Here is a 20,480-nt window from a genome sequence, read left to right as displayed (position 1 = left end):
TCCCCCTCTTCGGTTCTTCTGCCGGGCCACCGCGCCTTCTTGTAGCTCTTTTGCAGGCGGTGGCCCGGTCTTCTGTCGCCGCTGCCTTCCGTTCTTCTGTCGCCGCCTTCGGTTCTTCTGCCGGGCCACCGCGCCTTCTTGTAGCTCTTTTACAGGCGGTGGCCCGGTCTTCTGTCGCCGCTGTCGTCGCCGCCGCCGCCGCCTTCTGTTCTTGTTCTTCTTCTTGTTCTTCTTCTTCTTCCCCAGGAGATGTTGACTCGACGAGCTCTCCGGCCGGAATGCCAGAGCCGCGCTGTGCGGTCACTTATATAGTGACAATGGGGCGGTGTCACATGGTATATGTCACATGGGTTGGTCACATGGTGACCCCGCCCCTTACGATGTCATAGTCCCCATGTGACATCAACCCATGTGACCAACCCATGTGACATATACCATGTGACACCGCCCCATTGTCACTATATAAGTGACCGCACAGCGCGGCTCTGGCATTCCGGCCGGAGAGCTCGTCGAGTCAACATCTCCTGGGGAAGAAGAAGAAGAACAAGAAGAAGAACAAGAACGGAAGGCGGCGGCGGCGGCGACGACAGCGGCGACAGAAGACCGGGCCACCGCCTGTAAAAGAGCTACAAGAAGGCGCGGTGGCCCGGCAGAAGAACCGAAGGCGGCGACAGAAGAACGGAAGGCAGCGGCGACAGAAGACCAGGCCACCGCCTGCAAAAGAGCTACAAGAAGGCGCGGTGGCCCGGCAGAAGAACCGAAGAGGGGGACAAGACCCCCGAAGTCGGGAGAAGAGGCCGGCGGCGGGGAGGAAGAAAGCCGGACTCCTCCGCTAGTAAAAGAGCTACACACAGATAGCGGAGGAGTCCGGCGAGAAGACCCCCGAAGACGGAAGACCCCCGGAGCTGTGCAATAAAATATTTTTTCCCTGTGTTGTGTTTTTTTTTGTACTTTATTTCACAGGTGAATGGGTAGGGGTACATTGTACCCCATACTCATTCACATAGGGTGGGGGGCCGGTATCCGGGGGCCCCCTTCTTAAAGGGGGCTCCCGGATTCCGATAAGCCCCCCGCCCGCAGATCCCGACAACCAACGGCCAGGGTTGTCGGGAAGAGGCCCTTGTCCTCATCAACATGGGGACAAGGTGCTTTGGGGTGGGGGGGCCGCGCGGCCCCCCCTTCCCCAAGGCACCCCCCCATGTTGAGGGCACGCGGCCTGGTACGGCTCAGGAGGGGGGGCGCGCTCGCTCGCCCCCCTTTCCTGGCCGGCCGGGTAGCGTGCTCGGACAAGGGTCTGGTGTGGACTTTGGGGAAACCCCCACGCCGATTTTTTTCGGCGTTGGGGTTCCCCTTTAAGCCCATTCCAGGCGGCGGAGCCCGCGACGTCTCCTTCGCGGGCCCCGCCTACCTGTACACGCGCTCGAAATGGGCGGACTTTCCGAGCGGGAACAGTCCGCTCATTTCGAAAGTACAGCGGACAGGCCCACACACGGGCGGACTGTTCGCTCAAACACGGTTTCAGCGGACAGTTTTTCGGAATTTCCGAAAGACTTTGTCCGTCCAACTGTCCGCTGAAACTGTCCACTGAAAGCCCACACACGAGCGGACTGTCCGCCCAAACACTGTTCAGCGGACAAGGTTGGGCGAACAGTCCGCCCGTGTGTACGCGGCCTAAGAATAACATTGTCTGCAAATTGGTTTATTTTATGGGATGCATTTCCTATCTTAAATCCTGTGATTTTGGGATTTTGCCTAATGTGTTCTGCCAGGGGTTCTATTATTAGGTTGAAGATGAGAGGGGATAATGGGCAGCCCTGTCTGGTTAGATATGTTAAATGGTTGGGTTATCATGTCCGCTGAGAATACTTGGGCCGAGGGGGTGGAATAGAGTGCTAAGATGGCGTTCAATATGTTACCTTTAAAACCACATTTTAGAAGGGTTTGCTGTAATTATAACCAGTGTATCCTATCGAACGCCTTCTCTGCATCCAAAGACAGGAGCAGAGAAGGCGTTCCACTGGACTCTGCATAATGGATAATATTTATTAACCTTCTAGTAGCATCTGGTGCCTGGCGTCCGGACTGATCTTTGTGAATTAGGGTGGGCATGATGTTGAGTAATCGGGTGGCTAATGTCTTCGCATAGATTTTTATGTCTAAGTTTAAAAGGGATATCGGGTAAAAATTTTGGGGTGCAACTGGGTCTTTACACAGTTTCGGTAGGGTAACAATCTCTGCTTTTAGTGATTCATTTGGGAATTTTGCTTCAGAGGTTGCTTTATTAAACATGGTTTTTAGATGGGGAATTAAGTGGCGAGAGAATTGTTTGAGGTATGCACATGTGAGGCCGTCGGCTCCTGCTGCTTTGTCTGGTAGGGATTTGATAGTGTTTGCAATTTCCAGTTCTGTGAATGGTTCATTTAGTCTGGTCAGCTGGTCAGTCGTTAGAGTTGGAAAGCTGGTTTGGTTTAAGAATGTATTAATTTCTTCGAGTGTGGGTTGGTGTGTCTTTGGGTCTTGTTTCAAGTTATATAAGTCGCTATAGTATATGCTGAAGGCATTAACTAACGCCTGGGGGTTTCTTAACTTATCTTTGGTGTGAGGTTGGTATTGATATTCTATTTTGTGTTTGATTCTTCTGGCTTTAATACGGTTAGTTAGGGCTTTACCTGCCTTGTTGAAGGTAGAATAGCAAGTGGCTCTGAATTTTCTGTGTGCTTTTTCAAAGGATTGCAAAAGGTGTGACCTAAGATCTTGTCTGAGATCTAGTAGCTGTGCCTTGGCAGCGAGGTGAGGTTTCGATTTAATTTGGGTTTCTAAGCTTTTAATTTTGGCCATGAGAGTGTCTGTGCTGTGTTCTTTTTTTCTTGTGCTTGTGCTTCTTGTGAAAGAATGTGGGAAATGTGTGTTTTTGCATATCGGGATGGCTTCAATGGCAAAATGCATCTCCTGTATACGCAGGATGTCGCTGTTGGTTTCTTGGGCTGTTTTCCAACTGAATGTCTTTTAGCGGGGTGGTTGAGCCCATTTGCATTTAGGGAAAGAATCATGATAGACATTGTTGGTGAGATGAATGTGGCTCAGACAGCTGTTGATACTTACAGTTAGTGGTTGGTGGGTCGGAAATGGAAAGCGGAGTCTTCCGTTGTCTCTTTGTTGGCTCCCGTTGGTCTTAGTCTTGGTCTCTGTCGACAGATTCAGCAATGTAACAAAGCGGGTGTTGTAGTATAGCGCTGTTAACAATGAGAAACAGTCAAAAACAGTAATACAAACTTTAACCACTTAAGGACCGCCTCACGCCGATATACATCGGCAGAATGGCACGGCTGGGCACAAGCACGTACAGGTACGTTGCCCTTTAAGTGCCCAGCCGTGGGTCGCGCGCGCAGCCGACGGTGCACTCGCGACCCGGTCCTGAGCTTCTTGACCGTGGCCGAGGGACCCGGTGTCCCACGATTCGGTCACAGAGCTGAAGAACGGGGAGAGGTAAGTGTAAACAAAGCTCTCCTCGTGCTTCCTAGTGAGCCTGTCACTGATCGTCTGTTCCCTGTTATAGGGAAAGACGATCAGTGACGTCACACGCCAAGCCACGCCCCCTACAGTAAAGAAAACACACACACACTTAACCCCTACACTGCCCCCTAGTGGTTAACCCCTTCACTGCCAGTGACATTTTTACAGTAATCAGTGCACTGATGGCTGTATTAATGCCAATGGTCCCAAAAATGTGTCACAATTGTCCGACGTGTCCGCCATAATGTCGCAGTCACATTACTAGTAAAAAGAAAAGATTATTAATAAAAATGCCATAAAACTATCCCCTTTTGTGTAGATGCTATAACTTTTGCGCAAACCAATCAATAAACGCTTATTGTGATTTTTTTTTTTTTAACAAAAATATGTAGAAGAATATGTATTGGCCTAAATTGAGGAAAAAAAAAGTTTTTTTTATATATTTTTGGGGGATATTTATTATAGCAAAAAGTAAAAAATATTGCATTTTTTTCAAAATTGTCGCTCTATTTTTGTTTATAGTGCAAAAAATAAAAAACACAGAAGTGATCAAATACCACCAAAAGAAAGCTCTATTTGTGGGAAAAAAAGGATGCCAATTTTGTTTGGGAGCCACGTCGCATGACCACGCAATTGTCAGTTAAAGCAATGCAGTGCCGAATCCCAACAAGGGGCTTGGTCCTTTAGATGCAAAATGGTCCGGGGCTTAAGTGGTTAAAAAGAATCTAGCAGTGCTAGTGGGGAAGGTGTAAGCCGGTGGTATAGAGAAGCTTATGGTTCAGCTATACCATTGAGGGGGTACTTAAAGTCAAGAGCTTGGTAGCTAAAAGTTTTGCATCGGGTAGCCGGGGAGAAGATCCTTAGGGTGTGGATGTAGGCCCCCGTTTAGGGCTAGATTTTTTATTCTGGTCAAGCGATGAGCTTTCGGTGCGTGCGGCGGAAAGAGGTATTAGGACCTTGTGTTTCCAGTGGTGGAGTGCCGTCCAATGGGGGGTCAAGGATTATTCCCCAGGTGTGGAGGAGTCGTAGGCCACTGTTGAGATTGTTGATCGTGTGGGACGATCCCTCATGTGTAACAAGTAGTGTTGCTAGGTGTCTCCATTTATACAGTATCTTATGGTTGTGGAGGCTCTTGGTAACTGGGCTTAGTTGTCCTCGCAGTTGCAATTTATGTTTAGATAAGTCAGGAAATAGAAGTATGTTGTCGTATGGAGCAGGGAGTCGTGGGCTACTCCTGGCTGTTGTTAGAATTTTTTCTTTGACGTGGAAGAAGTGTATTCACATCAGCACGTCTCTGGGGACGGAGGCAGCAAGATGTGAGGGTTTAGCGATTCTATGAATTTGATCGATTATGAGGTCTCTTGGCGGGATTTCAGGGATGATCATGCAAATCAATTCCTTGGCATATTTAGGAAGATCCGGAGGTGGAATCGATTCAGCAATACCTCTCAGTTTTATATTATTCCTCCTGGATCTATCCTCTAAATCCGCCAATTTGGCTTGTACCCAGGATTGTTCATCTTTTATGTCGTCGTACATGTCAATGAGGTCATTGACAGTAGTGGTGCATTCTGCCATGCTACTCTCTATGTGTGACACTCTTGCATCCATAACATGCATATCGGTGGATATTTTGGTGAATAGAGATGAAAAGTCAGTCATTAGAGAGGATTGGAGAGAAAGCAGCATCTCTTTATGTGTGGTGTCTGACACAGGCTGACCTGTTGTAGGAAATGAGGACATGGAGGATTGCAGGGCTTGGTTAGACTGGAAGGGGAGGAAAGCCTGAGGCTCAATTTACAGGGCTGATGGCTGAGAACTCAGCCTCATGTGGGTTTTTGTGGGGCTGCCTGTAATCGGGTTTGCTTCTGCACTATGGCTGGATGGCTGGGATGCGAGCAGTGTGTCTTGATCTCCCTGTATTTCATCAGGAAGGTATGTGTATGCCTCTTGGGGTGCGGTCGCGGCCGCGCCGGTGCCATCTTTAGTTTCACTGACCTTAGCGGGAGGATTGACGAAGAAAGCCATCAGTTTTTGGGGATGGTGTTCACTGTTCCTCTTTCGAGACATCGTTCCCTGCGTTCTCCCCCTGCTGAGGAGTGAGGATGGCCACGGATGGATAAGCAGATTGGGTCTGAGACGCTTCGTTTATCTCCCCTCGGGCTGACGAGCTCAGCGTCTATGCGTCCATCTCCGGTGCTGGCAGACCACGTCCCCCTGGTTTCTGGTGATTTCTTATGTACATATGTTATTGCATTCAGACCATGAATCTCCAGAGATCTCTGTCCTAGTTTGTTAGGGGTGTATCTCTTCTTTCTGATATCAGCCTAAAGATCCTGGTGCAGGCATTTCTAGGCTTTTCTTTTTTACTCTTGTCTTGTGGCATTCTTAGTCAAGGCCTTGTGCTGTTCGGTACAGGTTTGTGGAGTAGGTGAGCAATCCATTCCCATTGTTATTTGGAGGAACATGATGTGTTTTCTGCCAAAACTGCAGTCGTTGATATTGTCAGATCAGCCTATGTGGAAAGTCTGCCTCAATTGGTTTTGATATTTCCAGGCCCTGTTTTTACCATTCCTGAAAGGCTTGGTAGCATTTTTGGTTTCTTCCTTGGTTTTCTTATAATTGTTTTACTAGATCTGTAGGAGATAAAGAAAAAAGGTCCGATCGGATTATGTTGTCGGAAAATCCAATCGTGTGTGGGCTCTATCGGACTTTGTCCGTCGAACATCCCGACGGAAAAAGTTTGAGAGCTGGATCTAAAATTTTCCGACAACAAAATCCAATCAGACCTTTGCGGATCGTTTGTAGAGAATTCCGATGGACATAGTGCCACGCATGCTCAGATTAAATTACGAGACCAAAGCTATTGGCTACTAGCCTCTACGTTGTCCTGTCGTACACAATGAATGTCACCTCATTCCGAACGATCGGATTTTCCGACAACTTTGTCCGATCGTGTGTATGCAACACAAGTTTGGCACAAAATCCATCGGAAAAAATCTGATGGATTTTGTTGCCGGAATGTCTGTGTACAAGGCATTAGGTGCACAGCAAATTTCTTCCAGTGCAGGAATTAGTAGGTGGTAGGTAGGTAGCTTGCTTGCACTCATAATAGTTAAAGAAACATACATTCAGTAAGAAGAAACTAAATAATATGCAAACTTTCCAACCAACTACTGATTGTTTTACTTCATATCTTTTTTATATATTTACATTCATAGCCCTGATAAAGGGGATATTTTTTTGCCCTGAAACATGTTGGATAATTTGCGCTACTAGTATACAAAGTACCTTTAAAAAGAGATTTGTCTGCTTTCTTGTCTATTTGTGGTTTGTGCCTCCTGGTTGAGTTCTCTTTCCAAATGCATTTTATTTAGGCAGATCTGTGCTAGCCAGATGAATCTTGGGTGAATGTATTGCCACTGGACTTAATGTCTGACACTCTTCACATTGCATCTGGACTCGCCACTATTTATAGGGGAATGTTTCTCTAGATCTAACATCATTAAAAATATGCTATAGGAGAAAATTATGTAGATAGACAACTCTCCAAATTATTTAGCTCAGGTGTTCCCATTAAATTGCATTGTTGCAACAGCCTATAAAGACAAGCTTATGTCGATGTAACAGTCAGGTGTCCAGAGGTTGGCCAAATACTCTATGGATTCATGTCACTGTACTAGCATTGTTCCCATTTTCCATTCCACCTAGAAGCAATGTGCTATACCTCTGGCACACATTAAAAAGAGAGAATTTTGAGAACATAAACATGGAATAGTACGTATGGTATAATTTAATAAGACGTTTTATCACTTAAATTAGAAGGTGAGTATGCGCACCCAGAGATAATTATAGGTGAAGCATTATTAGCCCTTTCTAGCAAGTAATATTTTAAGAATGAACTCTAACGTGTTAATTTGTACATTACTTAAAGCAATTGTTACCCCAACACTTTGTATTGCTTCCTTTATGTGAAATCCCTGACCCTGATGTTCCTACCAGTCCCTCTGCTTTCCTATTAAAAACTGACCACACTAAGCAGGAAAGCACACCGTGGTCAGTTCTCTAGCTGTGCTGGGAACTCTGTGTGCTCTCCTCCAATGATCAGACTTGTCCTGACATGCTCCTGCTGGACAGCCATTCCCTGGAAAGCTTCATGTACTGCTGCTTCTCCTCCCCTCAGCTCTTATGCAGCTGAGAACAGAGAATTATATTTTGAACAGAATGGGTTGTTTTACAAGGTGATCGTTTATAATCACTTTAACACAGTCATGGGACCATCAGTGCCTCAATTGGGTTTCTTCCTGTCCGGGTGGTGGGCAGGTTCTTTTGAGGATGGTAGGGAGCAAGATGATCATGTTCATGTCTGAGAACAGGGTAGGGTACTAGGTGCTGGCACAACGATTCATTTACAGGTATGTGGAGATGGATCAGTGGGTCGACTAAGGAGCTTGGAATTCAGGGTCACCATTCATGGCCCTCCATGCTAAATAAAGCGGTATTAAAGGAACTAGTGGGATGACCAGGTAAGAACCTGGAATACAAGGAGCTCTTTACATTGATAAAACCAGAGAAATTCCCAGCTCAACTCAACCAATCTACTTACAAACCAAATGAACCTGTCTAACAGTATGCGATAAAAACAGGGGTTTAGTTAGCACACATTTGCAAACGCACAACTTTACAATGATATGTAACTTTTTTTTAACTAAAAGAGGATGTATTATATTATATGGTATTGTTCATATGCTTTGTTATAACTGAAAAAATATTGAATAAAGAATTATATATTAAGATGATGTATTTGTAGTATAATTATTGACTTTGGGTGGAGTTCAACTTTAACAGTTGAATTATCTGCAGTGGTTTAAAATAGAAGAATGAACAGTAATATCACTAGCTGTTATGCATACATAAAATAGAAAACTGTAGTATTAGAATAATATGAACTGGAAAGCAGATTACAATGAATTTATTTGATTTTGCTTATTTTTGCTAATAAACATCAGAATTAGACACATAGAGAAGGTCAAAAGTTATTTTTTCCCATAAGGTTGCTGTAAATCATGTAAAAAAAATAGATCATCATCTTTTTTTCTATATATTTTGTTTTAATGAGAGCCACAGGGTACAGCCAGTATAATCAGTTGGGAAAGGTCACATTTCATTAGGACTCTGCTGATATTAACAAATAAAGGCCATGTTGGTCATTAGCGATTACAATGTCTGTCTCCTGCAGGGGACAGTATCTGTATGAGATGAAGAGCTATGATCTCGCCAGCTTCTGCATTTACCACGCAGCTGAGATGACTCAAGGTAGGCAGTGTTATCATTAACGTTACATTAATTTACTGCATATGTACATTAATGTCTGCAACATGTACCTCTGCAATATACTGAATATAAGGGAGCTGTTTACTTTCCAAATTATTTGTATTTCTGTTCATCCAGTCCTGAGCTTTGAAGAGCTCTGTCTACCTATTTGGCAAGTGGTGACCTGACTTTTCCCTACTGCAGTTAGGTAGCAATTAAAGGTCTTGTCCTTCCCCTAGTCTGTAATTGGACTGTGAAGGAGAAGCTGAAACAATGATCAGCTTATTTCTCTGTCACTCTGCTCTTTCCTCCTATCAGCATGTCCCTTAGCACATGAGCATTTCAGCACAACTGATGGGCTTCTTTTGCTGCTTCTCCTACCCTACTGTATTTATGTCTAAACTGTCCCCTTAACAAAATCACAAAAAATACCTGCTTCTCTGTTCAACAAGCATCTTTAAAGCCGAGTTCCGCCGGAAAAGCAGCTGCTAACTTTTAAAATAAGGACACTTACCTGTCCAGGGCGCCCGCTATGTCCTCACCTGAAGCCGACCCGTCCCTCGGCTCCGGGTTCAGGCGCCAGCATCTTCAGTAAGGGAATCAGGCTGGTTCCCTGCTGCACATGCGCAAGTCGCGCTGCATGTTCTGAATCGTCCCTTCTGTCTTCTGGGACCTGTGTGTCTCCCAGAAGACAGCAGGAAGGATGGAGGAGGGGCCGGACATGAAATAGTTCACCACAGATTTTGCGAGCTCTTTTGCCAGAAGTGGGAGCAAATAGCTGTATTAGGTATCTGCTCCCCCGGGGGGCGGACTGGATCAGCGGAAGTTCAATTTCTGGTCATTTTTTGCTACCCGAACTACAAAAAATAGAGCACACTTTGCATCCTGCACCATCCTTTCAATGTACAAGGTAAGCTGTACTTTTTCTCTTCAGCTACTAGAAGGTGCTGTGCATATAGAAAGTATATGGTCAGCACCAATTGAAGAGGAGTTTTTGACAAAATTAAAGATTACAGACTTTACATATCACCCTTCCTTGCTCTTTCATGGAACTACATTGAGTCATATATTGACAGTTAATTACTCTGATTGATATGTTGACCAGTTGAACTTTTTTGCATGTTCAAAACTTGAGAAGAATAAACAGCTGCAAAATTAGTAATGCCTTATATGAAAACATACCTGCTATATGATAATGAAGATGTATAACCACCTTTGGGTGAATCCGGAGTTCTTATTATACCTGCTTAGTAATTTTCTTCTTGCTTCCAGGCCAATCTGAATTTTTTTTTTTTAAATAACAAAAACTGGTGATTGATAAAAGTGAATTGATTAAACTGAACAGAACTTTGCTTTGTTTAAAGCAACCCAGTCACTATGAAACAGATGTTTAAACCAATGACATATCATAAAAGAAGATATTGAACGCATACCTGTCCACTGGGTAGCAAGTTCAGTCTGCTCTGTTGCAGAGCTATGGGTGCCAGTGCTATAACTTTTAGGTGTGTCAGATAGTGTGTCCCCCATTTCACCCTGTAAATCTCCTGCTGGCTGCCACTTCACTATAGGACACAGTAGTGATGTAACAGCTGGTCCAAATTGTATTCAAAAGTTTAACAAACTTATTAGAATACAAACAGTACAGATATAGAAATATCAATGCACCCTCAAGGGTAATCAAGTGTCAGCTCATTGTAAATATAATACAAAAAACAATTGTAAAAGGTAAATCCAACCCAATTAGATTACTGCTTGCCCAGGGCATATGTAAGATAATTATAATTACTCTGTAGCATAAACAGATCAGAAACAGTACTTCCCAAAACATTACTGCAACAGATGATCCAACGTTAACGCAGTAATATAACCAAATATAGGAGCACCTATCACCAAGGTAGCTCTAGCACCTCAAGGCATTCTACCTAGCTCCCATATTGATATTGAAATACTAGAGGCTCTAGGACTCTCCATTTGAATTAATATGATAAATGTTACAAAGCGTAACAAGAGAGAAAAAAAAAGTGAGTCGATTCCCTCAGCCCAGGCCCCAACCACTTAATTCCTGGGAGCTATGGGGTTTGAAGGCATTTAATCTAGGGGGACCACACTTTTTCACGTGTGGCTTGTTTGTCTCTGAGGATACTGGTCGGTTTTCATTGACCATGATCCAGAAAAGTTTGTTTTACTAATGCAACATTGACCACTGGAGATTTCAATGCTTGCACTATAGTAATTTTAGCTGCTAAGAAAATAGAAAAATAAGGAGTTCGGAGATGTCTAGGGATCTTGTCCAGCAAATCTGCAAACAGTGTCATTTTAGGATTTTTAGGTATGTTTTGTCCTGTCACTGAGTAGACAAGGGTGAATATTCTGATCCAAAATTGCTGGTCCTTCGGACCTCTCACCCCCACACCCTCTGAAGCAAAGTGGTGAAGTGCCAGGGTACACTCTTGCCAGACTCATCGGGATCAGGTACGATCTGGACAGCACCTTGTAATTTGCTTCCACTAATGAAACATTGAGTATTCCTTTGTGCACCATGGTTGACCACTGCACCCATACCTCCTCCTCTATAGTCTCTCCCAGGTCTGAATCCTATGCCATTTGGTAAGAGAGCTTAGTCCACTGACTATTTAAGAGGGTATAGAGCTCCGAAATCCCCCCATGTGACTCAGGTCTGCATAGGCATTTCTTTTCAAATAAGGTCTTAGTGGTTATGTCTGTCTGATCCATACTCAGGGATTTTATAAAATTAGCAATTTGATACAGGTGAAAGGATTCTGTCTGGGGCGTGTCCAGAAAACAAGACAGTCGCCTAATCTCTTTGTGATCTATGAAGTGTGCTATCTGTAAAGGCCTTTGTTAGCCCACCATATTGTTGGGCATTCTGTCCTGGACAAAAATGTGGGTTATTAATTATAGAGGCTACGGGGGAGTGGGGAGACTTCAACGGATATATTTTGCACACTGTGTCTCAGAGTTGTAGAGAATGGGATAAAGAAGGACTCAGAATATCCCAACGTTCTCTTGTTAGGAGCCACATCAGGAGGCCTATATCTAGTGAGGGAGCAGCCTGCGCCTCCAACCATACCCAGACAGGTTGGTATGTTTACAAAAAAGTAAGAGTTGTACAAATTGAGCAGCCCTATAGTACCTCAAAAATGAGGAACTGCTAGTCCACCCCTCCACTTAGAAATGTACAGAGTGGAGTGGGCCACCCTACATCCACCACCACCCCAAATTAATTAGTAAACCAGCGATTGAAGTTTTGTAAAGAATGCAAATGGTATTGAAATCAGCAATTACCCAAAATGATATAGGATATGAGGAAGAACTGTCATCTTAATGGCCACTATTCTACCCAACCAGGAAAGTGCATGAACCTGCCAGTTCTTTAACCATTCCAGCCCCGGTAGAATTGGCCCCTTGATGACCAGAGCACTTTTTACAATTTTAGCATTGCACTGCTTTAACTGGTAATTGCAATTCTGTAACCAAACGTCCTTTTTTTCCCCACAAATAGATATCTTTTGATGGTATTTGATTGCCTCTGCGATTTTTATTTTTTGTGATATAAAACGGAAAAAGACCGAAATTTTTTTATAAAAAATTATATTCTACTTTGTTATAAAAAAATCAATAAACTCAATTTTAGTCCTACATTTAGGCCAAAATGTATGCATCCACATATTTTTGGTAAAAAAAATGTCAATAAGCGTATATTTATTGGTTCGCGCAAAAGTTATAGCGTCTACAAACTAGGGTATATTTTCTGATATTTACGCAGCTTTTAGTTTGACTGCCTATCTCATTTCTTGAGGTGCTAATATGGCAGGGCAGTACAACCCCCCCCCCCAATTACCCTATTTTGGAAAGTAGACACCCCAAGGAAATTGCTGGGAGTCATGTGGAGCCCATTGAATATTTTATTTTTTTGTCACATGTAATTGAAAAATGAAAAAAATAAAATAAAAATTAACACAAAGTTGTCATTAAATGATATATTGCTCACACATGGCATGGTTATATGTGGAATTACCCCCCAAAATACATTCTTGATTGGGGAAAAGAGGAGAGGAAAGGGGAGGGAGAGCTGAGGGAGGTGGGGGTCACGCATGTCCCCCCTCTGGTCGGAGGGGGTGGCGGGGTGCTCGCCTCCCTTACCAGTTGCATGGGGTAACATTCTTATTTGGAGATTTTTGGGGGGAGGGGAGGGGTGGGGTGGGAGGCCGGGTAGGCAATAAGGTTTAAGTAAAAAAAAAAAAAAACGTGGAGTGTTTCACAGATAAGGTGTGTATGGGAAGGTCACAGAAGAAGGCCCCAGGTGATGCCTAAAGAGGCAATGGGAGAAGTGTGTAAGAAAAGAGAATGGTATGGGTGGCGAGAAAGAAGTTTATGGTGTTTAAAGTTTGATTGGCAGGTGGGAGAAGTGTGGAAGAGGTTTTTCTTTGTGAGAAGAGCACTATACAGAGCACAATTATTTACAATTAAACAAAGGGCAAAAATTAATTTCTTAAAAGAGAATACCAAAGGAGGGTCACGAGGATATGCACGCACAAGGAAACATTGGTTGAAAGCCTATTATATTAAAGGGAATAATAAAGATGAGTTATACACACTAGTTTTTAGGTATTGGTACTATAATTAGTAATGAGTGAACGCACTGTATTAGAGAGGGGAGGTCTTACTTTGTACTCTTGGAATGTTAGAGGGATGGGGGACCCGAAGAAGAGGATGGCAGTCAAGCTATCAGCTAGGTCTCACGGAGTAATGCTTCTCTTTCTCCAGGAGACACATTTTACAAAAACCATCACTACACAGTTGGGGTGGGGGGAATATCATATCCAATACCATTCATGCCACACCTCCTTTTCTAGGGGGGTTAGTATTTTTATTAAAAGGGGGGTTTCGTTTAACTGCTTCCAGGTGAAGATCGATGAACAAGGAAGGTATATCTTCTTATATGGTATCTTAGAGGGAAAGACTTTGATTTTGGCCAATGTTTATATACCACCACCATCCACTATGGATATTCTATATGACTTGGTTGAATTTGTGTTGGATAAACCGGAAAGGGGTACAAGCGAGAGTCGCTTGTCACAGTTCTTGGGAGAAATGGGTTTGAAGGACCTCTGGAGACTCCAGAATCCAAAATCCCGAACCTTCTCGTGTCTTTCCACCACTTATTCAACTCTGTCAAGGATAGATATGATTATGGGGAACGATGAGGCGGTAGCACTAATGAAAAAAATAAGCTATATGCCAAGAAGCCTATCGGACCACTCAGCAATAAAGAGCTTCTTGGATATAGGAGAGAGAAGTCAGCAAACAGGGTGGAGATTCAGCCCTATCTGGCTGGAGCTTATGAGAGAACCAAAGGAAGTAATGAGCTCACTTAAATAATTCATAAATTTGAATACAGGCTCAGCCCCGACAGGGATGGTATGGGATGCACTAAAGGCCTATCTCCGAGGTCTCTTAATACAACAGATGTCTAAAATTAAAAAACAGTTTGGGGAAAGAGAGGAGAATGCCTCAAGGAATGTGGTAAATTTAGAAATTCAGTACATTAAAAACCCAACACTAGATAATCAGAAAAAATGGATAAAAGCGCAGCAGGAATATCGTCATATAATGCTGGAGAAGGCTGAAAATAAATGCTTATTTCAGAAACAACTAGTATTTGGGGAGGGGGAAAGGGTGGGCCGGATGCTAGCACATCTGGTGAAAACAAACTATGCTCCGTCCATGGTACCAAGGATTAGTATGGCAGAAGGTAGGATATCCACCAATAAATCAGATATTTTAGAGAGATTTAGAGCGTATTACGAGGATCTATATCAATCTAATCAGGCCGAGATGAGGGAGGAAATGGATTTATTCTTCAGTCCGCTAGCTATTCCCCACCTTTCGAAAGAAGATGGGGATATGCTAGACGGTCCTATAACGATCGAAGAGATTCGGCGTATAGTACAAGAAATGGCAGGCCAGAAAGCCCCAGGACCAGATGGCCTACCGGTGGAGGTCTATCGTCATTTTGGTGAGGTATTAATCCCGGAGCTCCTAAAAGTTCTCAATTGGGCGATAGAAGCAGGAGAACTACCTCCCTCAATGAGAGAATCAAATATAATAGTGTTGCCAAAGGAAAACAAGGACCCTCTTTCCCCCTCATCATATAGACCTATCTCTCTGTTGAATCTGGACGTAAAGATCCTAGCTAAGGTCTTGGCAAATAGATTGAACGGAGTGATAGGGAAAATTATCCATCCCGATCAATCAGGATTCATCCCGGGGAGATCCACAAGTACAAATATAAGACGAGTTTTTTTGAACCTCCAGATACCAGTGGATGGAGATGGCCAGAGAGCTGTTTTATCCCTAGACGCTGCTAAAGCCTTTGATTCACTGGAAGGGAGTTATCTGTGGAGAGTTTTGAGAGAATATAAGGTGGGCCCGGTATTTATAAAATGGGTTAAAATGTTGTATAGATGTCCGGAAGCAAGGATTAGAGTTAACAACGAGAGTTCGGTTGGGATCCGATTGAAGAGAGGTACGAGGCAGGGGTGTCCCCTGTCCCCCCTCTTGTTCGCCATGGCGATTGAGCCTTTGGCTATATCCCTGAGATCAAATATGAGGATAAAAGGTTTTAGGAGAGGGGAGGAAGAAGAAAAAGTAGTATTATTTGCAGATGATCTCCTTTTTCTTCTTGGAGATGTTCAGCATTCCATAGGGGAAGTGATGTATAGAATTACCAATTTTGGACACCTAGCGGGCCTAAAAATAAACTGGGATAAATCCTGTATATTGCCTATAGATCCATTAGATGGCCCCCTACCATGTGAAGCTGCACATATTCAGATAGTGAGTAAGATGAAATATCTGGGTATCTGCATTTCTAAAGACCCTAAGCAATATGTGACAAATAATCTAGTCCCACTGTTATCCAAATTTAAACAAAAAATTAAGATATGGAAGAAACTGCCACTTTCAGTAGCGGGTCGATGTAATCTTATCAAAATGATTTTTTTGCCGCAACTTCTCTATGTATTACACAACTCTCCAGTATGGATATATAAGGACTGGTTTTATAAGATAGACTCCATATTTAGAGAATTAATGTGGAAGGGGGGACGAGCACGCATTGGGCTAAAGACCCTGCAACTTCCAAGTAACGGGGGGGGGGGGGGAGAGTTGCGCTCCCACAACCGTTTAACTATTTTATAGCAGCTCAGCTACAACATCTGGCAGGAGAGGAATTGGAGAGAGGGGGGTGGAAAAAGGGTTCTCCTCTCGAACAATTCCTCGGAAGGTCACTAGTAGTAGCATTAGAGGCAGGGGCTTGTATACGAGAGGTCCCTACCCTGGGATTAATGATAAAGGTGTGGGAGACAACTAAAAAAATATTGGGTTATGGGGGATTTACGGAATACTCCCCCTTATGGGCAAATAATAAGCTGGAAGAGGTTTTAAAAATAGGACAAGTAAGGGAATGGGAAAGAAGGGGTATACACTTTGTTCATCAGATTTATTGGAACGGTAGAATGAAACAATTCCAAGAGTTAAGGAATCAGTTTCTAATTCCGAAAAAGTCCTTTTTTAGATACTTGCAGATTAGGCATGCTCTGAATAAACAGTTCCAGGGGACAGTAATAGTATGGAGTGAGATACCTGTAATAGAGGACATACTTCGAGCGAAATCAGGGAAAGGTTTAATATCTAAAGTATATGGGGAGCTGTGTAAGAAATCCCAGGAAAAAAAACAGGGTCAAAAAAATAGGAAAAAATGGGAGTCTGATGTGGGTGATATTCCGGAAGATCAATGGGAGAGGATCCTTGAGGTGGCACCATGGGTGTCCATTTCTCCATCTCAAAGGTTCTCACATCTACAGTTATTGTATAGAGTGTACTATACCCCCAAAAGGTTGGCTCAATTTGGTAGAAGGAGCGATGCAGCATGCCCTAGATGTGGAAGGACAGAAGGAGACATGATTCACATGTTTTGGAGATGTCCCAAGCTACATCGGTATTGGAGGGAGGTTGTGACGATAGTTAGTAGGGTTTTTGAGATGGTAGTAGAAATGGTACCGATGGGTTGTGTATTGGGATGGACTAAGGGAAGTAGCGACCCTAAGGATAGTAACCTAGCTAAAGTAAGGTGTCTCTTCCAGGCTAGAAAACTCATAGCTCAGAAATGGCAATCTGCCATACCCCCCACGAGCGGAGAGTGGGTGCAAAATATGAATAGGGTTATTCTTAAAGAGAGAGTAGCATATATGAGACAAGGGGGTATTAAAAAATTCGATAAGATATGGAAGGAATGGTATGTAAAAATGATGAAGGAAGGTACCTCTTAGTAAGTAGGTAGTATGATGGAAGGGAGTGTATGAGTGGGGAGGGTGATGAATGTAGGAAGGGAAGGATGGGGAGGGATCTGCAAACAGGCACTGTGTTATTACTGGTTTTTTATTGGAAGGCTGTATGAGTTGTTTTGTATTGAAAAAGAAATTAATAAAGATATAAAGTACAAAATACATTCTGCTGCTTCTCCTTAGTATGGGGATACCTCATGTGTGAGACATTTTGGAAGCCTAGCCGCGTACAGGACTCCGAAAACCAAGCACCGCCTTCAGGATTTCTAATTGTCAATTTTTGATTTCAGTCCTTACTACCTATCACAGTTTTGAAAGGCCATAAAAATGCCGAGATAGCACAACCCCCCCCCCCCCCCCCATATTACCTAATTTTGGAAAGTAAACACCCCAAACTATTTGCCGAGAGGCATGTTGAGTCCATGAAATATTTTATATTTTGCCACAAGTTTCAGATTTTTTTTTTTTTTTTACTCAAAGTTGTCACTAAATGCTATATTGTTCAAACATGGCATGGTTATATGTGGAATTGTAACCTGAAATACATTCTGCTGCTTCTCCTAAATATGTGGATACAACCAGGGCAGGACTTAGGGTGGTGGGGGCCCCTGGGCTTGAGTCACTTTCGGGCCCTACCTTCTATACATTAACGTATTAATCAGCATATAACACGCACCCCAAGTTTAGAATGGAATTTTAAAGAAAATTACTTTTAGGAGGGAAGTTTAAGAAAAAAACTTTCATTTAAATGTCCATCAATGCAGCCTTATCAGTGTCCATCTGCAGCCTTGCCCTTCCATCTGCAGCCTTGTCCAGTGTCATTGCAGCCTTGTCATTTGCAGCCTTGTCATTGCAGTCTTGAAGTTTAAAAATGGCACCGCCGAGATACAGAGTCCTGTGTATCTCGGCAGCTCTCAGGTCCTCTCGGTGGCTCTTGGGCCCTCTCGCAGTCCCAAGCAGGGCTGGACTTACCATTGGGCGGGACTGGGCGTGACTGTGAGGGGAGCCGAGCAGAGTACACTCGGCTATGTATCTCGGCGGGGCCCGCGGGCCCCCTATTGGGCAGGGCCCATGGGCTCGAGCCCAGTCAAGCCCAATGGTAAGTCCAGCCCTGGATACAACATGTGTGAGATGTTTTGGCAGTCTAACCGCGTACAGGACCCCGAAAACCAATCACGGCCTTCAGGCTTTCTAATGGGCTACATTTTTGATTTCACTCCTCACTACCTATCACAGTTTCGGAGGCCATGAAATACCAAGATAGCCCAAAACTCCCCCAAATGACCCAATTTTGGAATGTAGACACGCTATTTGCTGAGAGGCATGTTGAGTATTTTTCAGATCTCGCTTTTTGTCACAAAGAAAAAAAAAAAAAAAAAATCCTGCCCTTGGTGAATAGCACAGGTGAGATTTGGAATGCAAGCCGGCTTCAATGCATGGAACGACGTGACAGCCACAGATTTGGTTTGCTGGATAGACTTAGTGCCGGTCAGAGGGCACTTGCAAATGTGAGTTGGCATTTTATTTTAACATAAATGCTTTTATATGGAACAAATATGTTACGCAATCTTTTTTATTATATGATTGAGCAAGAGGGGAGTGCAATATAACATACAGGATACCTGGATGGTTAATAAAGATCAAGGTTACATTGATTATCACAGTTCAGCATCCCTGGTGGAGTGGATAGTTATGCTTAATATTGGAGGATTTTTGGTGAGTGAGTAGATTTGACGTGGTGGATTATACACACAGTAGTGTTGATTTCCATGCACAGCACGGAACTCGAATTTGGAATTACAGAGGATTGATCACACACCAATTAATTTTGCATAAGTGGACTTTTTGTATATATTATGAATTCATGTATGGATATATGAATATGCATTCATTATAATTAGCGCAACTTTCATTAATAGCATCAATTCTTGTTCCTTGTCGCTTATTAAAGAGTCAGAAATTTTTTTAAGACGAGATGCTATTTTTATAAGATAACCACTAAATGTGACCTTGTGGGCCGCCCAATTTGTCACAGGAGATGGTCCAAATTTTCTTTGCTAGGGACATGGTCATTTTACAACTTCAATTCCAAAAAATTTGGGACGCTGTGTAAAATCTACATAAAAACAGAATGCAATTATTTGAAAATCTCATAAACCCACATTTTATTCACAATAGAAAATGGAAAACAAACCAAATGTTGAGTAAATGTACCATTTTAAGAAATAAAAATGGGTAATTTTGAAATTGATGACAGCAACACGTCTCAAAAAAGTAAAGTGGTTCTAACAAGGAAGAGCTGAAGAACATTTTGCAACCAATTAGGTTAATTGACAACAGGTCAGTAACATGACTGGGTATAAAAAGGGCATCTTAGAGGCTCAGAGTGTCTCAGAACTAAATATGTGCACAGATTCACCAATCTGTGAACAGCTGTGTCTAAAAATGTCAGTTTAAGAATATTTCAGAATAATGTTTCTCAACTTAAAATTGTAAAGACTTTTTTTTGTTTTTTTTTGCAAATATAGTTTTATAAAATTTTCCAGGAATGAACAAGGTCTGTATACAGTATGCATAACATACAGTAAAGGAGGTTGCAGCCTCCTAGTGATGGTAAACATGAAATAGGGAGTTACATTACCTCAAGCAATCAATAGTTTAAATTCTCAAAGTTGATGTGCCCTTTTATTTCAGTGCTGTAGAGTTGCAGTGGCGTGGGGTTTCCACCTCCTTTCTATCTACCTCTCAGAAAGACCCTGTCCTATTCCGTATAATCCTAACCAAACAGTTTAAATATAAAGTAAAGATAGCTAAAGTAAGAAAGTAAGAAAAGCTAGTAAAGAGAGGAAAGCTAAGGGGTAGTTGGGGAGGGGGTAAGGGGAGATAGGAGAGGGGTTCAAAGATGGCAACTGGGGTTAGGTGTCATGTACTCAAGACTTTTCTTATTTGGCACCCATATTATTGTTCATGTCTCGAGGGGGGATTTGCCCTATTCCGAGTAGATTAATAAATTCCAAAGAGTCCATGTTTTTTTTATATGTCTCATGTCTATCGGTCGCCATCAGTATCGAGTCCTCCATCTTTTTTATGTCTTCCACCTTTTTGAGCCATAAGGTTGTTGTCATGGGTTCTGTTTCCAGAGTAAGGGAATGCAGGCTTTGGCTGCATTAAGTAACTGACATAATATGGATTTCTTGTAGGTTCTGGTCTATATTGTGGAAACGTGTAGTAGGAAGAATGCTGGATCATTCGGAATCTGAAAATCAGTACATTTTTGAGATATGG

The 20,480-nt window shown here is 43.0% G+C and overlaps 1 protein-coding gene across 1 annotated transcript in view; it reads left to right on the top strand.

The window, feature by feature from the left end:
* TTC6 (tetratricopeptide repeat domain 6) overlaps positions 1-20,480 on the top strand; it is a 308,030-nt gene that overhangs the window by 140,872 nt on the left and 146,678 nt on the right. The window contains exon 20 of the mRNA XM_077464674.1: positions 8,753-8,829. Within this exon, the coding sequence (XP_077320800.1) occupies positions 8,753-8,829 (77 nt within the window). The remainder of the gene's footprint in view (positions 1-8,752; positions 8,830-20,480) is intronic.

Source organism: Lithobates pipiens, unplaced genomic scaffold (assembly GCF_037356315.1).
Source record: "Lithobates pipiens isolate NorthernLeopardFrog02 unplaced genomic scaffold, aLitPip1_a1.2 Scaffold_30, whole genome shotgun sequence".
Taxonomy (NCBI): domain Eukaryota; kingdom Metazoa; phylum Chordata; class Amphibia; order Anura; family Ranidae; genus Lithobates; species Lithobates pipiens.
Note: the sequence above shows the minus strand (reverse complement) of the source record. Positions and strands in the feature narration are given on the sequence as shown.